We start from the raw sequence: 21751 nt of genomic DNA on the forward strand, positions 1-21751 counted from the left end.
ATGTTGGTAGAGAGATGGAGATTAGTGATGGAAGGACATGTATGCCGGTTGACAGTTTGTAGTGAACAGTAATGAGCGAAAATGTCAATGTTATTTTCACACTAATTTTTGCAAAAATGTTAATTTCATTTTTTGAGCAAAAATGCCGTTGAAAAACATTTTTTTGTAAGTTTGTGATTTTTCAAATTTTTCACAAACTTTCACGCTAAAGTAAACGGTTTTGCATTATTGCAGTTAAAATAATGATTTTTTTTGTGGGTGGTAAACAATTTCCGTGTTTTTGCCATGATTGAAAATACAGTTAATTTTAATGAAAAGTTTTGCGAAATCAAAAATGCTATTTTCATAGCAAAAATAACTTTGGTGAAAACTTGCAAGCAACACTGGTCTTGAACAACGATTTTTCACAGTTCATGTTTACCACACATTTTTGTGTCCAAAAGTTTGCATTTGTGTTTAACATTGAAGTCATTAACCACTTGCCGACCGCCCACAGCCCATGGGCGGTGGCAAAGTGGATCCCCTAAGGACCGCAATACGCCTTAAGGCGGTGCGTCCTTTTCCTTAGCCGGGGGAGCGATCGCGTCATTGATGACGCGCGCTTCCCCCGGCAACTGGCTCCGCCCACCCGCCGTAACATCCCGCCGGCCATACGGAAGCGCCGGCGGGATGTTAACCCTGCGATCGCCGCTACAAAGTGTATAATACACTTTGTAATGTATACAAAGTGTATTATACAGGCTGCCTCCTGCCCTGGTGGTCCCAGTGTCGGAGGGACCACCAGGGCAGGCTGCAGCCACCCTAGTCTGCACCCAAACACACTGATCTGCCCCCCCCCCGCCCACTGATCGCCCACAGCACCCCTAAGACCCCCCCCTGCCCACCCCCCAGACCCCTGTTTGCACCCAATCACCCCCCTAATAACCCATCAATCACTCCCTGTCACTATCTATCAACGCTATTTTTTTTTTATCTCCCCCCCTGCCCCCTGCCCCCTCCTGATCACCCCCACCCCTCAGATTCTCCCCAGGACCCCCCCCCAGACCCCCCCCCCGTGTACTGTATGCATCTATCCCCCCTGATAACCTGTCAATCACCTGTCAATCACCCATCAATCACCCATCAATCACCCATCAATCACCCCCTGTCACTGCCACCCATCAATCAGCCCCTAACTTGCCCCTTGCGGGCAATCTGATCACCCACCCACACCAATAGATCGCCCACAGATCCGACATCAGATCACCTCCCAAATCCATTGTTTACATCTATTCTCTCCTCTAAACACCCACTAATTACCCATCAATCACCCCCTATCACCACCTGTCACTGTTACCTATCAGATCAGACCCTAATCTGCCCCTTGCGGGCACCCAATCACCCGCCAACACGCTCAGATTGCCCTCTGACCCCCCCTTATCAATTCGCCAGTGCATTAATTACATCTGTTCTTCCCTGTAATAACCCACTGATCACCTGTCAATCACCTGCCAATCACCTATCACCCATCAATCACCCCCTGTCACCCCCTGTCACTGCCACCCATCAATCAGCCCCTAACCTGCCCCTTGCGGGCAATCTGATCACCCACCCACACCATCCGATCGCCTGCAGACCCGCAGTCAGATCACCTCCCAAGTGCATTGCATCTGTTCTCTCCTCTAAACACCCACTAATTACCCATCAATCACCCCCTGTCACTGCTACCCATCAGATTAGACCCCCATCTGCCCCTAGGGCACCCAATCACCCGCCCACACCCTCAGACCCCAGCCCTGATCACCTCGCCATTGCATTACTTGCATCTATTCCCCCCACTAATCACACCTTGAGACACCCATCAATCACCTCCTGTCACTACCTGTCACCCCCTAGCACACCTACCCATCAGATCAGGCCCTAATTTGCCCCGTGTGGGCTCCTGATCACTCGGCCAAACCCTCAGATCCCCCTCAGACCCCCTTCCGATCACCTCCCCAGTGCATTGAGTGCATCTATTTTCCCCTCTAATCACCCCCTGAGACACCCATCAATCACCTCCTGTCACCCCCCTAGCACTCCTATCCATCAGATCAGGCCCAATACAACCTGTCATCTAAAAGGCCACCCTGCTTATGACCGGTTCCACAAAATTCGGCCCCTCATAGACCACCTGTCATCAAAATTTGCAGATGCTTATACCCCTGAACAGTCATTTTGAGACATTTGGTTTCCAGACTACTCACGGTTTTGGGCCCGTAAAATGCCAGGGCGGTATAGGAACCCCACAAGTGACCCCATTTTAGAAAAAAGACACCCCAAGGTATTCTGTTAGGTGTATGACGAGTTCATAGAAGATTTTATTTTTTGTCAAAAGTTAGCGGAAATTGATTTTTATTGGGTTTTTTTCACAAAGTGTCATTTTTCACTAACTTGTGACTAAAAATAAAATCTTCGATGACCTCGCCATACACCTAATGGAATACCTTGGGGTGTCTTCTTTCTAAAATGGGGTCACTTGTGGGGTTCCTATACTGCCCTGGCATTTTAGGGGCCCTAAACCGTGAGGAGTAGTCTAGAAAACAAATGCCTCAAAATGACCTGTGAATAGGACGTTGGGCCCCTTAGCGCACCTAGGCTGCAAAAAAAGTGTCACACATGTGGTATCGCCGTACTCAGGAGAAGTAGTATAATGTGTTTTGGGGTGTATTTTTACACATACCCATGCTGGGTGGGAGAAATCTCTCTGTAAATGGACAATTGTGTGTAAAAAAAATCAAACAATTGTCATGTACAGAGATATTTCTACCACCCAGCATGGGTATGTGTAAAAATACACCACAAAACACATTATACTACTTCTCCTGAGTACGGCGGTACCACATGTGTGGCACTTTTTTACACCCTAAGTGCGCTAAAGGGCCCAAAGTCCAATGAGTACCTTTAGGATTTCACAGGTCATTTTGCGACATTTAGTTTCAAGACTACTCCTCACGGTTTAGGGCCCCTAAAATGCCAGGGCAGTATAGGAACCCCACAAATGACCCCATTCTAGAAAGGAGACACCCAAAGGTATTCCGTTAGGAGTATGGTGAGTTCATAGAAGATTTTATTTTTTGTCACAAGTTAGCGGAATATGACACTTGTGAAGAAAAACAATTCAAATCAATTTCCGCTAACTTGTGGCAAAAAATAAAATCTTCTATGAACTCACCATACTCCTAACGGAATACCTTGGGGTGTCTTCTTTGTAAAATGGGGTCATTAGTGGGGTTCCTATACTGCCTTGGCATTTTAGGGGCCCTAAACCGTGAGGAGTAGTCTTGAAACAAAAATGACCTGTGAAATCCTAAAGGTACTCATTGGACTTTGGGCCCTTTAGCGCAGTTAGGGTGCAAAAAAGTGCCACACATGTGGTATTGCCGTACTCGGGAGAAGTAGTATAATGTGTTTTGGGGTGTATTTTTACACATACCCATGCTGGGTGGGAGAAATATCTCTGTAAATGACAATCTTTTGATTTTTTTACACACAATTGTCCATTTACAGAGTTATTTCTCCCACCCAGCATGGGTATGTGTAAAAATACACCCCAAAACACATTGTACTACTTCTCCCGAGTACGGCGATACCACATGTGTGGCACTTTTTTGCACCCTAACTGCGCTAAAGGGCCCAAAGTCCAATGAGTACCTTTAGGATTTCACAGGTCATTTTGCGGAATTTGATTTCCAGACTACTCCTCATGGTTTAGGGCCCCTAAAATGCCAGGGCAGTATAGGAACCCCACAAATGACCCCATTTTAGAAAGAAGACACCCAAAGGTATTCCGTTAGGAGTATGGTGAGTTCATAGAAGTTTTTATTTTTTTGTCACAAGTTAGCGGAAATTGATTTTAATTGTTTTTTTTCACAAAGTGTCATGTTCCGCTAACTTGTGACAAAAAATAAAATCTTCTATGAACTCACCATACTCCTAACGGAATACCTTGGGGTGTCTTCTTTCTAAAATGGGGTCATTTGTGGGGTTCCTATAATGCCCTGGCATTTTAGGGGCCCTAAACCATGAGGAGTAGTCTTGAAACCAAATGTCGCAAAATGACCTGTGAAATCCTAAAGGTACTCATTGGACTTTGGGCCCTTTAGCGCAGTTAGGGTGCAAAAAACTGCCACACATGTGGTATCGCCGTACTCAGGAGAAGTAGTATAATGTGTTTTGTGGTGTATTTTTACACACACCCATGCTGGGTGGGAGAAATAACTCTGTAAATGGACAATTGTGTGTAAAAAAAATGAAAACATTGTCATTTACAGAGATATTTCTCCCACCCAGCATGGGTATGTGTAAAAATACACCCCAAAACACATTATAGTACTTCTACTGAGTATGGCAATACCACATGTGTGGCACTTTTTTGCAGCCTAACTGAGCTAAGGGGTCCAAAGTCCAATGAGCACCTTTAGGCTTTACAGGGGTGCTTACAATTTAGCACCCCCCAAAATGTCAGGACAGTAAACACACCCCACAAATGACCCCATTTTGGAAAGTAGACACTTCAAGGTATTCAGAGAGGGGCATGGTGAGTCCGTGGCAGATTTCATTTTTTTTGTCGCAAGTTAGCAGAAATGGAAACTTTTTTTTTTTTTTGTCATTAAGTGTCATTTTCCGCTTACTTGTGACAAAAAATAATATCTTCTATGAACTCACTATGCCTCTCAGTGAATACTTTGGGATGTCTTCTTTCCAAAATGGGGTCATTTGGGGGGTATTTATACTATCCTGGAATTCTAGCCCCTCATGAAACATGACAGGGGGTCAGAAAAGTCATAGATGCTTGAAAATGGGAAAATTCACTTTTTGCACCATAGTTTGTAAACGCTATAACTTTTATCCAAACCAATAAATATACACTGAATGGGTTTTTTTTGATCAAAAACATGTTTGTCCACATTTTTCGCGCTGCATGTATACAGAAATTTTACTTTATTTGAAAAATGTCAGCACAGAAAGTTAAAAAAATCAATTTTTTGCCAAAATTCATGTCTTTTTTGATGAATATAATAAAAAGTAAAAATCGCAGGAGCAATCAAATAGCACCAAAAGAAAGCTTTATTAGTGACAAGAAAAGGAGGTAAAATTCATTTAGGTGGTAGGTTGTATGAGCGAGCAATAAACCGTGAAAGCTGCAGTGGTCTGAATGGGGAAAAAGTGCCTGGTCCTTAAGGAGTAGAAAGACTGTGGTCCTCAAGTGGTTAAATACTAGAACGACCAAATATTCAGTGTATGTTAAGGAGAACAGTGGTAACAAGGGGAGTGGCGTTTTGAGAAAATCGATTGTAAAGTATGAATTTTTTGTTTGTTTTTTTATGCAGTTAAATGACAATGCATCATATTATTAGTCGTGTAATTTTACATATATCAAAAGAATGACAATCTGTTTGCCGGGGATGCGGTTTCCAGGTGGTCAGTTGCAATGTGTAACAGTGACCACCTGGAAACTAGAGATGGCCCGAACGGTTCACCGGCGAACGGTTCCCGGCGAACTTCGGTGGTTCGCGTTCGCAGTGAACCTTTTTGAAAATGTTTTTTTCCTCTTGTTCCCACTGTTCTTCTTAACATTCCCAGCAATTTTGGTGTTTCTAGCTTTTAAAGGGGCTTTGCTATTAACCGTTAAAGTCGGCGGGGTATATTTTCCCACGGTCAGAAAGAGTCTTTACATTGACAATTTAAAATCGATTTTCTCAAAAACTATAAGGTCTTTTTGAATTTTTTTTTCCTCTTGTTCCCACTGTTCTTCTTAACATTCCCAGCAATTTTGGTGTTTCTAGATTTTAAAGGGGCTTTGCTATTAACCACTAAAGTCGGCGGGCGTTTAATTTTCCCACGGTCAGAAAGAGAAGTTTAAAATAGATTTTCTCAAAAACTATACGTTTTTTTTAGATTTTTTTTCCCCTCTTGTAGTCACTGAAAAAACGTAGGTGTTAGACCCCTTGAAACATCTTTTCCATGACTTTTCTGGCCAGCATACAGTAAATTAAACCTTACTGATAAAATACCTTTAAAGCTCCTACTAAGGAGAAATTACTCAAAATAAGTTTGATATTACTTTTTGTTTGTTTGTTTGTTTTATATTATTTATTTATAGTATTTTTTAATTGCTAAGGGCCTCTGTAGGCCCTTTTATGACATGATTAGATTACAGAAGCATTTATTGAATACAGAAGGGCAAAAGAGAAACTGGCTCTTGGGGGCATACAAAAGATTATATTTTATTTATTCAAAATACTAGAAAAATAGCTACCCCCCCCCCCCCCCCCCCCCAAAAAAAAAAAACCAACAAAAAACAAAACAGCAAACATACATATGAGACAATTGTACTGAATACTCATATTATAGAAGTCCCTACTCGTTAGCTCAGCTCAAAAGCAATTATCCTCTATTGGAGAAAACTTGGCATCTGGAACTGTCCACAATCACGACTGAAGAGCAAAATCAAATGATGGATAGGTGTACATGCATGTCATTGCTAAAGTGATGGAGCCCAGGCCTGGAGCATGGTGCTCAGCGTCGCATGCCGAAATAACCTGCTTCTGCAGAGGGAAACTGAAGCCTCCTATATGTTATTCTGTTGGCATGGTGCATAACAATTTGCTGATATGGCAAAGTTTTCAGTATGGTTATAATAATTGTTAGGTCATTCCCCATTTTGGCATCCTAACTTTGTGATTTATGGAATGATCTTAAAGTTTTTAAAGAGAACCCAAGGTGGGTTTGTCAATTCATATAACCCAAGGTGGGTTTGTCAATTTATATTAGGACATATTATGTTCTCCTGGGCCCTCTGTGCTGTTTCTGCCACTCCCTGCTGCAATGCTGGCTTGTAATTGCCAGTTTTAGGCAGTGTTTACAAACAAAAGACATGGCTGTTAACCAGCTTGTGATAGGCTCAGAGAAGCTCAGTCTGTGACTCATACAGAGCCTGCAGGGGGAGTGGAGAGGGTGTGTATAGCTTCTCCATATCACAAGCAGAGCAGCACATTCTTGCCTGAGTGGACAAAGCTGACAAAGGAAAGAAGATTAGATTAGATAACAGAGATATTACAGCGACTGTGCAACTAGGAAAGGCTGCAGTAAGACAGACCACATTAGAACAGGTATAGGAACTTATAGGATAGAAGAAATAAGGCTGAACATTTTGTTACAGAGTCTCTTTAAAGCACTTCCTCTCTGTCATTTTCCTTTTCTTTATGATAAAGGTCTCAATCTCTGGACTTTATGGGTTAGCCACTGGGAAGAAACAGAATAAGAACCTTATACCCAAGTGTGCAACTAACTGGAGTTACACTGTGAAAAATCTATCATCCAATGAGCTAAATTACACAGAGTTAATTCAACTATATTCATTGATATGTTATGATATTGATTTTTTTTTCTAATGCTGTATGGTATGACGGTTCCCTTTAAGTTCAATAAATGTTAATATCTGAAATTATAACTTATGATTTATTATGTGTAGTGATGATCATAATCTGCTAATTACGATTATGCAAAAATACGCATAATTTTTCGCAATTACGCATAAACATATTTACAAATTTGTAATTCAACTGACTTTGTAATTACACATGCATTTATAAGTAGTTTACGTGTAATTTCATGCCGACTTTGGCGGTGAATTGCAAAGACCTCATACATGCTATTGCTACCAAAATTGTTACATAGGTTAAGGAAAATAGTGGGTACAATGCAAAAAAAAAATAATAAAAAAAATGCAAAGAAAAATGGTTTTTAAAGCCAGAAAAATGACAGTTTAAAAACAATTTTTTTTTGAATTTTTAAAATCGATTTTCTCAAAAACTACAAGGTCTCTTTGATAAATTATTTTCGTAACGTTTACCTACTATTCTTCTTAACATATGTAGCGATTTTGGTAGCAATGGAATGATATATGGGAGCTTTGCTATTCACCACCAAAGTCAGCACAAAATTAAATACGAATCGGAACAATTGACTACTAAATTGATTATGCTATTCCCCAAAAATTTTGCATTACGATTATGGTGCGTAATTGCGTACTACGATGCGTAATTATGCATTTTCATAATTTCTGCTCATCACTATTTACTGTATGTGTATTGCTATATTAAATTTGTTTTACCTTGATCCCGACAGAAGCCCCATTTGTCATAGCTGCTGGTTGTGGCGCACCATTGCCTTCTGTCATCTTGTCCAGCACTGGTGCATGAGTAATACTGGATGCCCTCATAAGTAAAAGGGAAGACACACGGTGCACCATTTCCAGTACCGCCTACTGTGTACTGCGCTATATAAAAGAAATAAAACCCATCTTACATCTCTCAGATACACAAAATAATGCGTTACATTTTTAAGATATGATTCTTAAATATTTCCCTATGACAGCATAAACATGGCAGAGACTGTGCCTCTGCATCAGAAGATGTCCCAAATGGGTAAGGAGGGCACAGGAAAATCATGGACTAGAGTTGTGAGGAGATTTTACCTGCAAGCAAGTTCTTTCCACTATGCAGCTGCTGGTTTCATGCTGCTGAGAAGAGATGTGTCTCGGCAAACATGAGGGAAAAAGGAGCGAGAACTTATCCCCTGATTTATGTCTCTATCGCTCATCTGTCGCTGTTTTTTTTTTTTTTTTTTTTGAAAATTAACAATAAACTTAAAAAAGTAGCTTCCTTCCCCAAAGGAGCAGTGGGCGGGGGGTATCTGGACACCCTAGAGAAAAGAACACAAAGACAAAATCGGGAGCCCAAATAGTGTAGAACGTCAGAGTAAATAAAGATAGATGAACAATAAATGGGCTACTCACAAAGGTGGGTTGCAGAGGGGCAACCGACTACAGGGAGCAGGTGGAGACAATGAACCCGACTGCACTCGGGGTGTCCCAGGCCAGGGACTGAATGGCGGTTGCTCTATGTGGGGGGGGGGGGGAGGCTTTATTTTAGCACAGGAAACACGTTTTACAGGTCTAAGCCCGCTTCCTCAGGCCAATAAGTGTGCCAGAGCATGGAGCTCTCAGTGTGGAGCACTTCTCATGCTAATGTGCTAAATAAAATGTATTTTTCTCATTCGAAAATGTCATTGAGGTAAGCCACGTCACCCCTTTACATCTTTATTGCTGTTTTTAACTCTGTTTTAAACACCTTTTAGCGCTTCTTTACCCCTATTGTCCCTCTGCAGGCTGGCTTAGCTAAGGTGGCTGAGCTCACCAGCATGGGGCTTAGTTACACTAAATTATATTAGCTTGCATGGCACATGATAGGGAAAAGAGGGGTCTCTGTAAGGTGGGGGTAAAAAGAGGAAAATAGAGTCCCCTATTAACCATTATGAAAATCCATGCGGGTGATTTAAGGTTGTGATAAACATTGGTGGGAGTGGTCAGTTAATTGCGAAGGATGAAACTTTTTATGTTACAGACACAACCGAAAAAAAAATATGATAACTTTCTGGTTTTAAAAATATAAATAAAAAATATGCATTTTTATATAAAAAACAGAATAAAATTAATAAAAAAAAATGACAACAGCAATCAAATGCCACCAACAGAAAGCTCTAAGAAAATGGGGGAAATTTCATTTGTGTGCTCAGTTGTATGGCTCTGCAGTGAGCTTTTAAAGCTGCAGAGCACTGAATTGTAAAACATTGCCTGGTCACTAGGGGGGTGTAAGCCTGTCGTCTTTAAGTGGTTAAATGTTTGAAGTGAGCTTCCTGGAGCCCCCTTCAGGCTTATTGGTGCCTCACCGTCTTCCCAGGCTGCCTGGATCCTCCGCTAGGTAAATCCGGTACTCGGGGCCAGTCGGTGCAGGAGCAGTCCAGCCACACTAGCTCCCTCATCTTGCTCCAGCAGCCAAGAGCCAGCTGTGCCTGCGCAGCAGTACTGTGTAAGTGCAGAATGCTTCTGGTGACAGGATCGCAACAGGGTTCATGCGCACGCCCAGGCATACCGGGGCTTCTAACAGAGGATCCAGGAGGCAGAGGAGGAAGGTGGGGGACTGATTAACAAAACAAACAAACACAGAACATTTATATTGCGCTTTTCTCCTGGCGGACTCAAAGCACCAGAGCAGCAGCCACTAGGGCACGCTGTATAGGCAGTAGCAGTGTTAGGGAGACTTGCCCAAGATCTCCTTAGGGACTGTTTTTACTATATTGCATGAAGCCTAAGGTAAATTACTATTTTGCATGAAGTTATATCACTGTTATTTTTTGCAAGTAAAAGGCTTGTAATTATTGATCCAGTACAAAAAAAAACTCAAAAAAAGATTAAATATACCTTTATTTCAAAATAATATATTGTCACTGTACATTGTACTAGGGACATAATTTAAACGTAATAACCAGGGACAATGGGCAAATACAATGTGTGGGTTTTATAAAGTTATAGGGGATTGAATAAGAGAAATAGTGAATTTTTTTTTTCATTTTCCCCCAAGATTTCCCATTAAATTGAATAGAAAATAAAGTAATTGCTGAAAACAAATAGCACCCCATCAAAGCTTGATTTGGGATGAAAAAAACAAGGCATAGATAATTTTGGTGTGATAAGTAGTGTTAAGTTATTGGCCAATGAAAGGGGGGAGCTCTGATCCGTTAGGGTAAACACCCTTGGGGGGGGGGTGAAGTGGTTAAGGGTGTGAACGTTGCAAGTAATATGAGGGAAAGTAGGGTATTAGGAGGGAACATTGCAACAAGCCTGCCTCTTCCTGCCTGAACTTTTGACTTAAGCTGAAAGTCAAACTTTTCAAGCAGTGATTATAGGGACTTCTGGGAGAAAGGGGAGTAACGGATAGTGCACAGAGGGATGTGGATTCAGCATGAACATACCTCTGTGCTTAACTTAGGTAGCTTTACCTGGGGTCAGGTGTACTTTAAACTTAAATATATTCATTGACACATCATGATACTGTTCTGCTTTTTTTTTTCTAATGCTACAAATTACATAATATGAAGCTTCTATACAAGTGCAATACATTTTCAAGTCTAGTATTATACGTGATATATATCTGATTGCTATAATAACTTTGCTTTACCTTTATCATGACAGAAGCCCCATTTTCTGTCATGTTCATAGTTTCTGGTTGTGGCACACCATAGCCTGCGGTCATCCTGTCCAGCGGTGGTACATGTATAATACTTAATGCCTTTATAAGTGAAAGGGAAGATGCATGGTGCTCCATTTGCATTTCCTCCCACTGTGGGCAGTGCTACGGAAGATACATGGATTTACAGAGATAAAGGCATTCATACATGTCACAGATACAAATAATAAAGTGTTACACTTTTAACAACAATAAAAAATAAATTGTAAAGCGCTTTTCTCCTGTAGGACTCATGAGCATAAGCATGGCTCAGACCAGCAATTGGTTAATTTTGGTACAGAGGAAGAATTCCACAAGTTTACAAATGCCAGGCTAAACAGGTGGCTGTTCAGTTTGGATATGAATAACTCCAGGGATGGGGCTGTTTTTCCTTGGCGTGGCAGGGAATGCCAAAGGGTAGGGGCAGTGTAATAGATTGCGGAGAAGCCGCCGCGCAGACTGGCGGCGAGGCGGCTTATTCCGCGTCAAACGCGGCGGTTTACACGCGGCAGCGTGCGTCTGATCTGGCTGAGCCTTCTAGTGCACACAGGTTGAGGAATACGCGCGCGCACGCTGAGAGGCAGAACATTTATGACAAACGAAGAGGGGTCAGCTGACCAGGTTGGTCAGCTGATCACGGAACTACTGGCCATTGGTTGATCAGCGGTGGGTGGTGCCGGAGAGCGCCGCTCTATATATACCTATTGTTGGTCAGTCTCAGGTTGTCTGCCGTTGCAAACACTTACATGAAAGCACTCAGACCATAGTCAGATACCACAGTGTGTTTGAACCAGGAGGACCTGGGAATTCACACTGAGCCAGATTACCTCTGTGTTATCATTGTGTTATACTCCAGACTAGTTCCAGGGTGCTGATACCACGGACCTCGCACCCAAAACTAGGGACTCTGTGTTATCATTGTGTTATACTCCAGACTAGTTCCAGGGTGCTGAGACTACGGACCTCGCACCCAAGACTAGGGACTCTGTGTTATCATTGTGTTATACTCCAGACTAGTTCCAGGGTGCTGAGACCACGGACCTCGCACCCAAGACTAGGGACTCTGTGTTATCATTGTGTTATACTCCAGACTAGTTCCAGGGTGCTGAGACCACGGACCTCGCACCCAAGACTAGGGACTCTGTGTTATCATTGTGTTATACTCCAGACTAGTTCCAGGGTGCTGAGACCACGGACCTCGCACCCAAGACTAGGGATTCTGTGTTACCATCATATTATACTTCAGACTAGTTCCAGGGTGTTGAGACTACGGACCTCACACCCAAGACTAGGCATTGTTTGATATCTGTTATGACCTGTTGCATTCCTGACTATCCCTCTGCTTCCTGATTCGGTACCTACGCATATCTGATCACCTGTTGCCAACCCTGCCTGTCCCTGGTTACCGAATCAGCTTTCCGTCTCTGTACTTTATCTGCCTGTGTGTTGCCGACCTGGCTTGCTCGACCTTGAGAGCTATCTCTCCCATTGAGAGTTTAGTCTCCAAACCTGCTGGTGACGCCCACCTTCTAGGTGTCACTCAGACACAGGGCCTTCTTGCTATTCAGCCTGGGGCTCCACCCCTTGTATGTCCCAGGCTGCTGCAAGGTCCCTGCACTTCCCAAAAGGGAGGTATTTCTCATACGGCCAAGGACCACCTGCTCCTCGGGTGGTCCCACTCAAAGTTATTACTGTTGCACCAAACACTCACACTATACAGGTGTCCAGAGGTTAGTACTATATCTGTATTATTGGTGATTCTGCAGATCATCAATAATCAGGTATATATCTGTATTCTTGGTGATACTGCAGATCACCAATAATCAGATTCTCTCTGTGTGCTGACACCGATCGTTACAGGCAGCATGACAGAAAGCTCTGGCTCCAAAGGTTTTGAGGTGCACTCTGGGAGTGACCAAGTTTATGGATCCTGCTGATCTGAGGTTGTGAGAGGTGTGGTGCAGTTTCAGCAAGTCCTTCATGTATTAAGGGGTCCAAATGGTGTAGGGATTTGAATGTCTACTGTAACTCATGTCTGCTTCATTATTTTGTGGTGACATAACCCTTGTAGAGATAATTCTCTTTATCATTGAAGTGGGATTATAATATGTAATTAATAAAAAAAAATCAATCTGTCAGAGATATGCCCCCTTTATATACATTAAACCCTATTCAACAAGCACCTTACAGTTCACAACGCCTAGTATTGTAAGTGTAAAGCAATAAAACATAACTTAAAATCCACCTGGAGTACATCAAATCTCACAATGCATCACAACAGTATCATAAACACAGCCTGACGTGCGTTTCACAATTATAAATGGTCACTTCTTTAGAGGCACACAATATGTATAACAATCTCTGTAAATGTGTATTGTATTAATGGATCACTTCAAATGAAAGACTGCAGACGTCCACAACAAATAAATATTCTCAAAAATACCATCCCATAGGGTCAGTGCCCCTTAGGCAATGGATGGACTGATGTAAAAACTGTCCAATGATTATCCTACACATGCCTGCATGTCAATGTGGAGTATCGCATGTAGGGGGGGGGGGGGGGGGCAGGTGGGGGGTGTGGAGTGTCTACTCGAAACGCTTTGAGTCCTATTGGAGAAAAGTGCTATAGAAATGTTATTGTATTGTATTGTATTATTCAACATGGCAAAGTCTGCATTATTTTATTTTTTTTGCTAAAGAGAGCAGTAGAAGCCAGCTTATCTCTGATTAATTAGAAAATGTAATCATTGCTGGTCAGGAGACACTCTCTGCCTTTGTCTTCACTATGACAACCCTCCCCCCCCCCCCTTCCCCGCTGAAGCACAGTGATGGCCTGCGGCTTGCAACAGAGAACAGTTTGTTTGCTGTTCACATTTAATATGAACTTTCTGCAGAGTTTGCATTAGCTCCATACTTTAACCACTTAAGTACCAGCGGTCTCTGCCCCCTTAAGGACCAGAGACCACTGGTACAGAAACGGTGGAATCCCAATGGAAAACGACAAATTTCCACACATACACACTGCAATCGCCGTCACCACCGCACGTCGGGAACCTGGGCCACCCACGCTGCCGTTTCTATGACGACAGAGTTCCCATGGGAGTGGCTTACGTTGATAGACAGGGTCAGGAGCCAATGAAATCGGCACCTGACCCATTCACAGGGCTCTGCCATCATAGAGACAGGCAGAGCCAGTGAGCTGCGGCGAGAGATGGAGGGGAATGAGCGTCGAGATCGGCGGGAGCGACGGAAGCGGCGGATGCGCGCAGTGGCAGCAGATTGAAATCTAAGCCCTGCCAGCCAGGTAACCACCAAAACAGGGCGTAGGTTTCAATCAGCTCGGTCCTAAAGTAGTTAACATAAAGCCATATTTTGACCCTTCACCCTTAAGTCAGTTCAGTCCACTCTACTAGCGCTCAGTGTTCAAATGGCATCAGATGCTTGTATCTTCAAACCCTTAAGTTGGAAAAGGACAGCCAATTAAGCATTTTACCACATTTTTGCCACACGGGCCACAACCCTCCCCTCCCCCCATAAAAGAAACAAACCTGGCAGCCATTTTACAGTCTACATGGAGTCAGTGTAGGGAGCGCTGTGCTGCTGCTTGAGGGACAGATAGAAAACTTGCTGCTGACACTGTTCAGTGTTATCCACTGCTGTGTAGCTGCTTCCACAGGTGTTCTTCCCCAGGCAGTTCACCATCACCAACCAGGGACCCCAAAAGTCCCTTTGAGGACTTATGCCGTTTTTTTTTTTGTAATTTAGATTTTTTTGTGTGTGTAGGTGTTGTTTGGTGTGGAGTGCAGCTATCTTATATTACACCACACAACCTGTGTAGGATAGTGTAGTGTGTGGTCCACACTGCACAAACAGCATATTTTGTGACCAAAATTGTTGTGTCATATAAAATATTTTGTGTCATCTCACCAGACATTATCAAGCAAAGCGTTTCTAGTGGAGTGTTAAGCCCACACTGCGCAAACAGCAATTTTTCGCATTTACACATAAAAAAAAGCCTATGCGTAAAATACATAATTTTGGGGGGGACATTTTGCCATTGATCCTCCTCCACCATGCCATTGTCCATGTTTTTGGACAGTTTTGAAATTAAAACGCGACCACAAAAAAAGTCCTTTAATGTTCTACTAGGCACCTAGACTCTCTCCAGACTCTAATCAACTGCCTAGGTTTGCCTTGTCGATGATCCAGCCCTGATGAGCAGTACTTTGCCAATGCAGTGATACTGTGTTTGAAAACCACAGATCTTTCTGACCCATACTTTTAAATACGGTAGTGCCCTTATAGCAGACCTAACATAAAGTGATACAGTAATAAGGATACAAGAGATATACTCACCATTCCCTGTTGCTAAAATTGCTCTACAGATTGGAGTAGGTATGAGAAATGCCAGTAATCCAATAATAAACATCCTGGAACAATACATTTGTCATGCAGATGGTGCTTCTGTCCTGTATGTGTTACAAGGCAGTGATCCCCATCAAGCCATTACCCACTGACTCTGTAGGCAAAGCCACTTCAGTTTTGTTCTGGCCGCAGAGTCAATGACCGTTCTTGTTAACCTTAGCATTTGTTTTTCCTTCAAATTTAGTTTACATAAGACTCAGGTTAGAAATGTAATCTGCAATGCAACATGACCTTTTGCTTATTAGTAAACATTACTGTACTCTGAGCAGCTCTAGCTCCATACATATGGTATGTATAGAAAGGTGATTTCTAAATATTTCCAAATGTACTGCTTAGTGCTGCTAATATTTATTTTATCATTTTTATTTTATTTTTTAAACCAATCATGAGTACAGTCCCCTGCTGATATATATATATATATATATATATATATATATATATATATATATATATATATATATACATACATATATATACACACACACACACACACACACACAATTTTTTTGTTTAATATTGTTGTTATTTGACAGGTTTAATTAAAATAATTGTTTTTTTACAGATATTTAAACCAAAGTTGATTATAATTTATAAAAATGGCAGATCTATCAGACTTTCAAAGAGGCCAAATTGTTGGTGCTTGTATGGCAGGCGCTACTGTAACAGAAACTGCCCGAATGCTTGAAATTTCAAGAGGTACTGTCTCAAAAGTAATGACTGCCTTTGAAAGAGAAGGAAAAAACGTCCTCAGCAAAGCACAGTTGTGGCTGAAAGTCGAAGTTGTCTGAGAGAGACCGTCAGACTCTAAATCGAATTGTTAGAAAAACTTGCAAGACCACGGCCACGGCTCCTTAAATCACTGCGGTGAATGAACACCTACAAAACCCAGTTTCCACAAAAGCTGTTCGTCAGGAGCTGCACAAATCTGGATTCCACTGAAGAACTGCAATTAGAAAACCTCTGCTCTCAAAGAAAAATGTTTAAAAGCGTTTAGAGTGGTGTAGAAACCACCAGAATTGGTCCCTCGAGCAGTGGAAAAATGTGATTTTCTCTGACGAATTACCGTTTACCTCATTTCCAACTTCCGGCTGAGTGTACGTTTGGAGACAGCCGAAAGAAGCATTTCATCCAGACTGCCTTCTCCCATCCGTAAAGCATGGCAGGGGTTCTGTGATGATCTGGGGTGCTATTTCTTAGAAATTCACCAGGCCAATTATTTCCCTTCATGGAAGAATTAACAGCCGAGACTATTTAGGAATTTTGGGCGACCAAGTTCATCCTATGGTTCAAGAACTGTTTCTGGAGGAGAATGCCATCTCTTAAGATGATAATGCCCCAATCCATACAGCTAGAATTGTTAAAGGATGGCACGAGGAATATTCTAATGAAGTTGAGCATCTGATCTGGCCACCACAATCCCCAAACCTCAACATTATTGAGTATTTATGGTCGTTATTAGAGATTCAAGTAAGAAGTCGATTTCCGCCGCCATTTTCTCTAAAAGAACTGGAGGGTGTTGTAACTGAAGAATGGGCTAAAATATGAAAACATTTCTCAATTTATATGAATCAATACTTTGGAGAATTGAGGCTGTAATTGCAGCAAAAGGTGGACCTACACCATAATAAAATATATTTTGTTGATTCTTAAGATGTTTCCATTATTTTATCCAACACCTGTATATATATATATATATATATATATATATATATATATATATATATATATATATATATATATATATATACATATATATATATATATATATATATATATATATATATATATACATATATATATATATATATATATATATATAATTACAGAGGGGCTGCAGCACACAACAGGAAAACAGTGACAGGGGCTCTTGGTTACGCTTTAACGCGCTTAAGCTCACCAACTGCGCCAAAGTGTCCCCGATCTGGTGAGTCCTACTCTACCATGCAAAATGCCAGTTTTTATAAGCAGTCTAGTGGGAACTAAACCATAAACCCAAGAGTCAACTTAATGGGAAAAAAAGGAAATTAAAAACACCTTACCTTTTACTAGCTACCAAATGAACTCTCTGAACATGTGCAATGCACTCATTTATATGCTTAACTGTGCTAGAGCCCCTGTCACTGTTTTCCTGTTGTGTGCTGCAGCCCCTCTGTAATTATATATTTCTTAGGGAGGTTGGGGACCTCCTGTGCTGCGTGCATGCTTTGCATAGAATTGCATAAAAATTTGGTTTGTGCTGCTTACCCCTTGGTATTGATTTATAATTTTCCCCTGTAAGCCTGCATAACCACACCCACCTCTAGCACAGTTAAGCATATAAATGAGTGCATTGCACATGTTCAGAGAGTTCATTTGGTAGCTAGTAAAAGGTAAGGTGTTTTTAATTTCCTTTTTTTCCCATTAAGTTGACTCTTGGGTTTATGGTTTAGTTCCCACTAGACTGCTTATAAAAACTGGCATTTTGCATGGTAGAGTAGGACTCACCAGATCGGGGACACTTTGGCGCAGTTGGTGAGCTTAAGCGCGTTAAAGCGTAACCAAGAGCCCCTGTCACTGTTTTCCTGTTGTGTGCTGCAGCCCCTCTGTAATTATATATTTCTTATGGAGGTTGGGGACCTCCTGTGCTGCATGCATGCTTTGCATAGAATTGCATAAAAATTTGGTTTGTGCTGCTTACCCCTTGGTATTTATTTATATATATATATATACACACACACACACAGTGGCTTGCAAAAGTATTCGGCCCCCTTGAAGTTTTCCACATTTTGTCACATTACTGCCACAAACATTGTTGTAATTTAAGTAGGCCTCAGTTATTTGGACTGAGTTAGTCAAAAAGGCTTGGGGAGCAGACCTGCCCTTTAGCCTTCTGCAGTTCTGTCAGCAGAACCAGAACATACCAAGAAGCTGTTCTATGGACAAGGCCACAGGTCTCCCTGACCTGTGCATGTACACCACTAGAACAGTAAACATCAGCCATATTTACTAAACACCAAATTCCATGTATGTATGTCAAAAGCCTCATTAAATATTAATTGAGTAGGTGGGTATTATGACCCCACGAGGGGGCTCCACCAATAGTCTGATCTAGGGGATGGCGAAGATGATGTCATATTTAACTCTTTCCTAGTCGGTATTAAAGCCCGAGTGAGCGATGGGAGCTCACTCTGCTTCTTACTTTCACACTAGCTCTCAATGCTGACTGGAACCTCTAAGTATTTTCATTCTATATGTAATCTGATATAATGTTTGCTGTACATAGGTAGTCTAGTGTAACGTAGGTTAGGAAGAAGGTGCCTGATTGACTTCAGCAGGAAGTTTAATCAAGAAGCTTGTAACGCAACATGAAGATTGGCGTGGCTAGGATATGATGAACTGTATCTATCTGTATTTCTGTTTCCTGAATAAATAACGTGAATATTGAAGAAGCCTGAGAAAGTCTATCTCCTGCTTGCTGTGATGAGTCGTATGTGCAACTCTTGCTGATGAGTTGCTGGTGCCGGAAAAAGGTGATTAGAACAGTTTATAACAAACATGAATCCATTTTATTGGAATTCCACGTGATAGACCAAAGTGGTGTACACGTGAGAAGTGGAACGAAAATCATACATGATTCCAAACATTTTTTACAAATAAATAACTGCAAAGTGGGGTGTGCATAATTATTCAGCCCCCTGAGTCAATACTTTGTAGAACCACCTTTTGCAGCAATTACAGCTGCCAGTCTTTTAGGGTATGTCTCTACCAGCTTTGCACATCTTGAGACTGAAATCCTTGCCCATTCTTCTTTGCAAAACAGCTCCAACTCAGTCAGATTAGATGGACAGCGTTTGTGAACAGCAGTTTTCAGATCTTGCCACAGATTGGATTTAGATCTGGACTTTGACAGGGCCATTCTAACACATGGATATGTTTTGTTTTAAACCATTCCATTGTTGCCCTGGCTTTATGTTTAGGGTCATTGTCCTGCTGGAAGGTGAACCTCCGCCCCACTCTCAAGTCTTTTGCAGACTCCAAGAGGTTTTCTTCCAAGATTGCACTGCATTTGGCTCCATCCATCTTCCCATCAACTCTGACCAGCTTCCCTGTCCCTGCTGAAGAGAAGCACCCCCAGAACATGATACTGCCACCACCATATTTGACAGTGAGGATGGTGTGTTCAGAGTGATGTGCAGTGTTAGTTTTCCGCCACACATAGCATTTTGCATTTTGGCCAAAAAGTTCAGTTTTGGTCTCATCTGACCAGAGCACCTTCTTCCACGTTTGCTGTGTCCCCGCATGGCTTGTGGCAAACTGCAAACTGGACTTCTTATGCTTTTCTGTTAACAATGGCTTTCTTCTTGCCACTCTTCCATAAAGGCCAATTTTGTGCAGTGCACGACTAATAGTTGTCCTATGGACAGATTCCCCCGCCTGAGCTGTAGATCTCTGCAGTTTGTCCATAGTCACCATGGACTTCTTGACTGCATTTCGGATCAGTGCTCTCCTTGTTCGGCCTGTGAGTTTAGGTGGACGGCCTTGTCTTGGTAGGTTTACAGTTGTGCCATACTCCTTCCATTTCTGAATGATCGCTTGAACAGTGCTCCGTGGGATGTTCAACGCTTTGGAAATCTTTTTGTAGCCTAAGCCTGATTTAAATTTCTCAATAACTTTATCCCTGACCTCTCTGGTGTGTTCTTTGGACTTCATGGTGTTGTTGCGCCCAATATTCTCTTAGACAACCTCTGAGGCCGTCACAGAGCAGCTGTATTTGTACTGACATTAGATTACACACAGGTGCACTCTATTTAGTCATTAGCACTCGTCAGGCAATGTCTATGGGCAACTGACTGCACTCAGATCAAAGGGGGCTGAAAATGTATGCACACACCACTTTGCAGTTATTTAATTGTAAAAAATGTTTGGAATCATGTATGATTTTCATTCCACTTCTCACGTGTACACCACTTTGTATTGGTTTTTCATGTGGAATTCCAATAAAATTGATTCATGTTTGTGGCAGTAATGTGACAAAATGTGGAAAACTTCAAGGGGGCTAAATACTTTTGCAAGCCACTGTATATATATGTATATACAGTATATATATATATATATATATATATATATATATATATATATATATATATATATATATATATATATATATACACACACACAGGTGTTGGATAAAATAATGTATATATATACAGTGGTGTGAAAAACTATTTGCCCCCTTCCTGATTTCTTATTCTTTTGCATGTTTGTCACACTTAAATGTTTCTGCTCATCAAAAACCGTTAACTATTAGTCAAAGATAACATAATTGAACACAAAATGCAGTTTTAAATGATGGTTTTTATTATTTAGTGAGAAAAAAACTGAAAACCTACATGGCCCTGTGTGAAAAAGAAATTGCCCCCTGAACCTAATAACTGGTTGGGCCACCCTTAGCAGCAATAACTGCGTTTGCGATAACTTGCAATGAGTCTTTTACAGTGCTCTGGAGGAATTTTGGCCCACTTATTCTTGCAGAATTGTTTTAATTCAGCTTTATTTGAGGGTTTTCTAGCATGAACCGCCTTTTTAAGGTCATGCCACAACATCTCAATAGGATTCAGGTCAGGACTTTGACTAGGCCACTCCAAAGTCTTCATTTTGTTTTTCTTCAGCCATTCAGAGGTGGATTTGCTGGTGTGTTTTGGGTCATTGTCCTGCTGCAGCACCCAAGATCGCTTCAGCTTGAGTTGACAAACAGATGGCAGGACATTCTCCTTCAGGATTTTTTGGTAGACAGTAGAATTCATGGTTCCATCTATCACAGCAAGCCTTCCAGGTCCTGAAGCAGCAAAACAACCCCAGACCATCACACTACCACCACCATATTTTACTATTGGTATGATGTTCTTTTGCTGAAATGCTGTGTTACTTCTACGCCAGATGTAACGGGACACGCACCTTCCAAAAAGTTCAACTTTTGTCTCGTCGGTCCACAAGGTATTTTATCAAAAGTCTTGGCAATCATTGAGATGTTTTTTTAGCAAAATTGAGACGAGCCTTAATGTTCTTTTTGCTTAAAAGTGCTTTGCGCCTTGGATATCTGCCATGCAGGCAGTTTTTGCCCAGTCTCTTTCTTATGGTGGAGTCGTGAACACTGACCTTAATTGAGGCAAGTGAGGCCTGCAGTTCTTTAGATGTTGTCCTGGGGTCTTTTGTGACCTCTCGGATGAGTTTTCTCTGCGCTCTTGGGGTAATTTTGG

At 41.7% G+C, this 21751-nt stretch overlaps 1 protein-coding gene across 3 annotated transcripts in view; it reads right to left on the bottom strand.

Annotated features, from left to right (window-relative positions):
* Positions 1–15590, bottom strand: part of LOC137543654 (uncharacterized) — a 93441-nt gene extending 77851 nt beyond the window's left edge. For all 3 annotated transcript variants that reach the window (XM_068264779.1, XM_068264780.1, XM_068264778.1), the window contains exons 1-3: positions 15447–15590; positions 11043–11216; positions 8138–8302 (exon numbers count right to left, since the gene is read on the bottom strand). In XM_068264779.1, the coding sequence (XP_068120880.1) occupies positions 8138–8302; positions 11043–11216; positions 15447–15534 (427 nt within the window). In that variant the 5' untranslated portion in view covers positions 15535–15590. The remainder of the gene's footprint in view (positions 1–8137; positions 8303–11042; positions 11217–15446) is intronic.
* Positions 15591–21751: the final 6161 nt, after the last annotated feature.

Source organism: Hyperolius riggenbachi, unplaced genomic scaffold (genome assembly GCF_040937935.1).
Source record: "Hyperolius riggenbachi isolate aHypRig1 unplaced genomic scaffold, aHypRig1.pri scaffold_142, whole genome shotgun sequence".
Classification (NCBI taxonomy): domain Eukaryota; kingdom Metazoa; phylum Chordata; class Amphibia; order Anura; family Hyperoliidae; genus Hyperolius; species Hyperolius riggenbachi.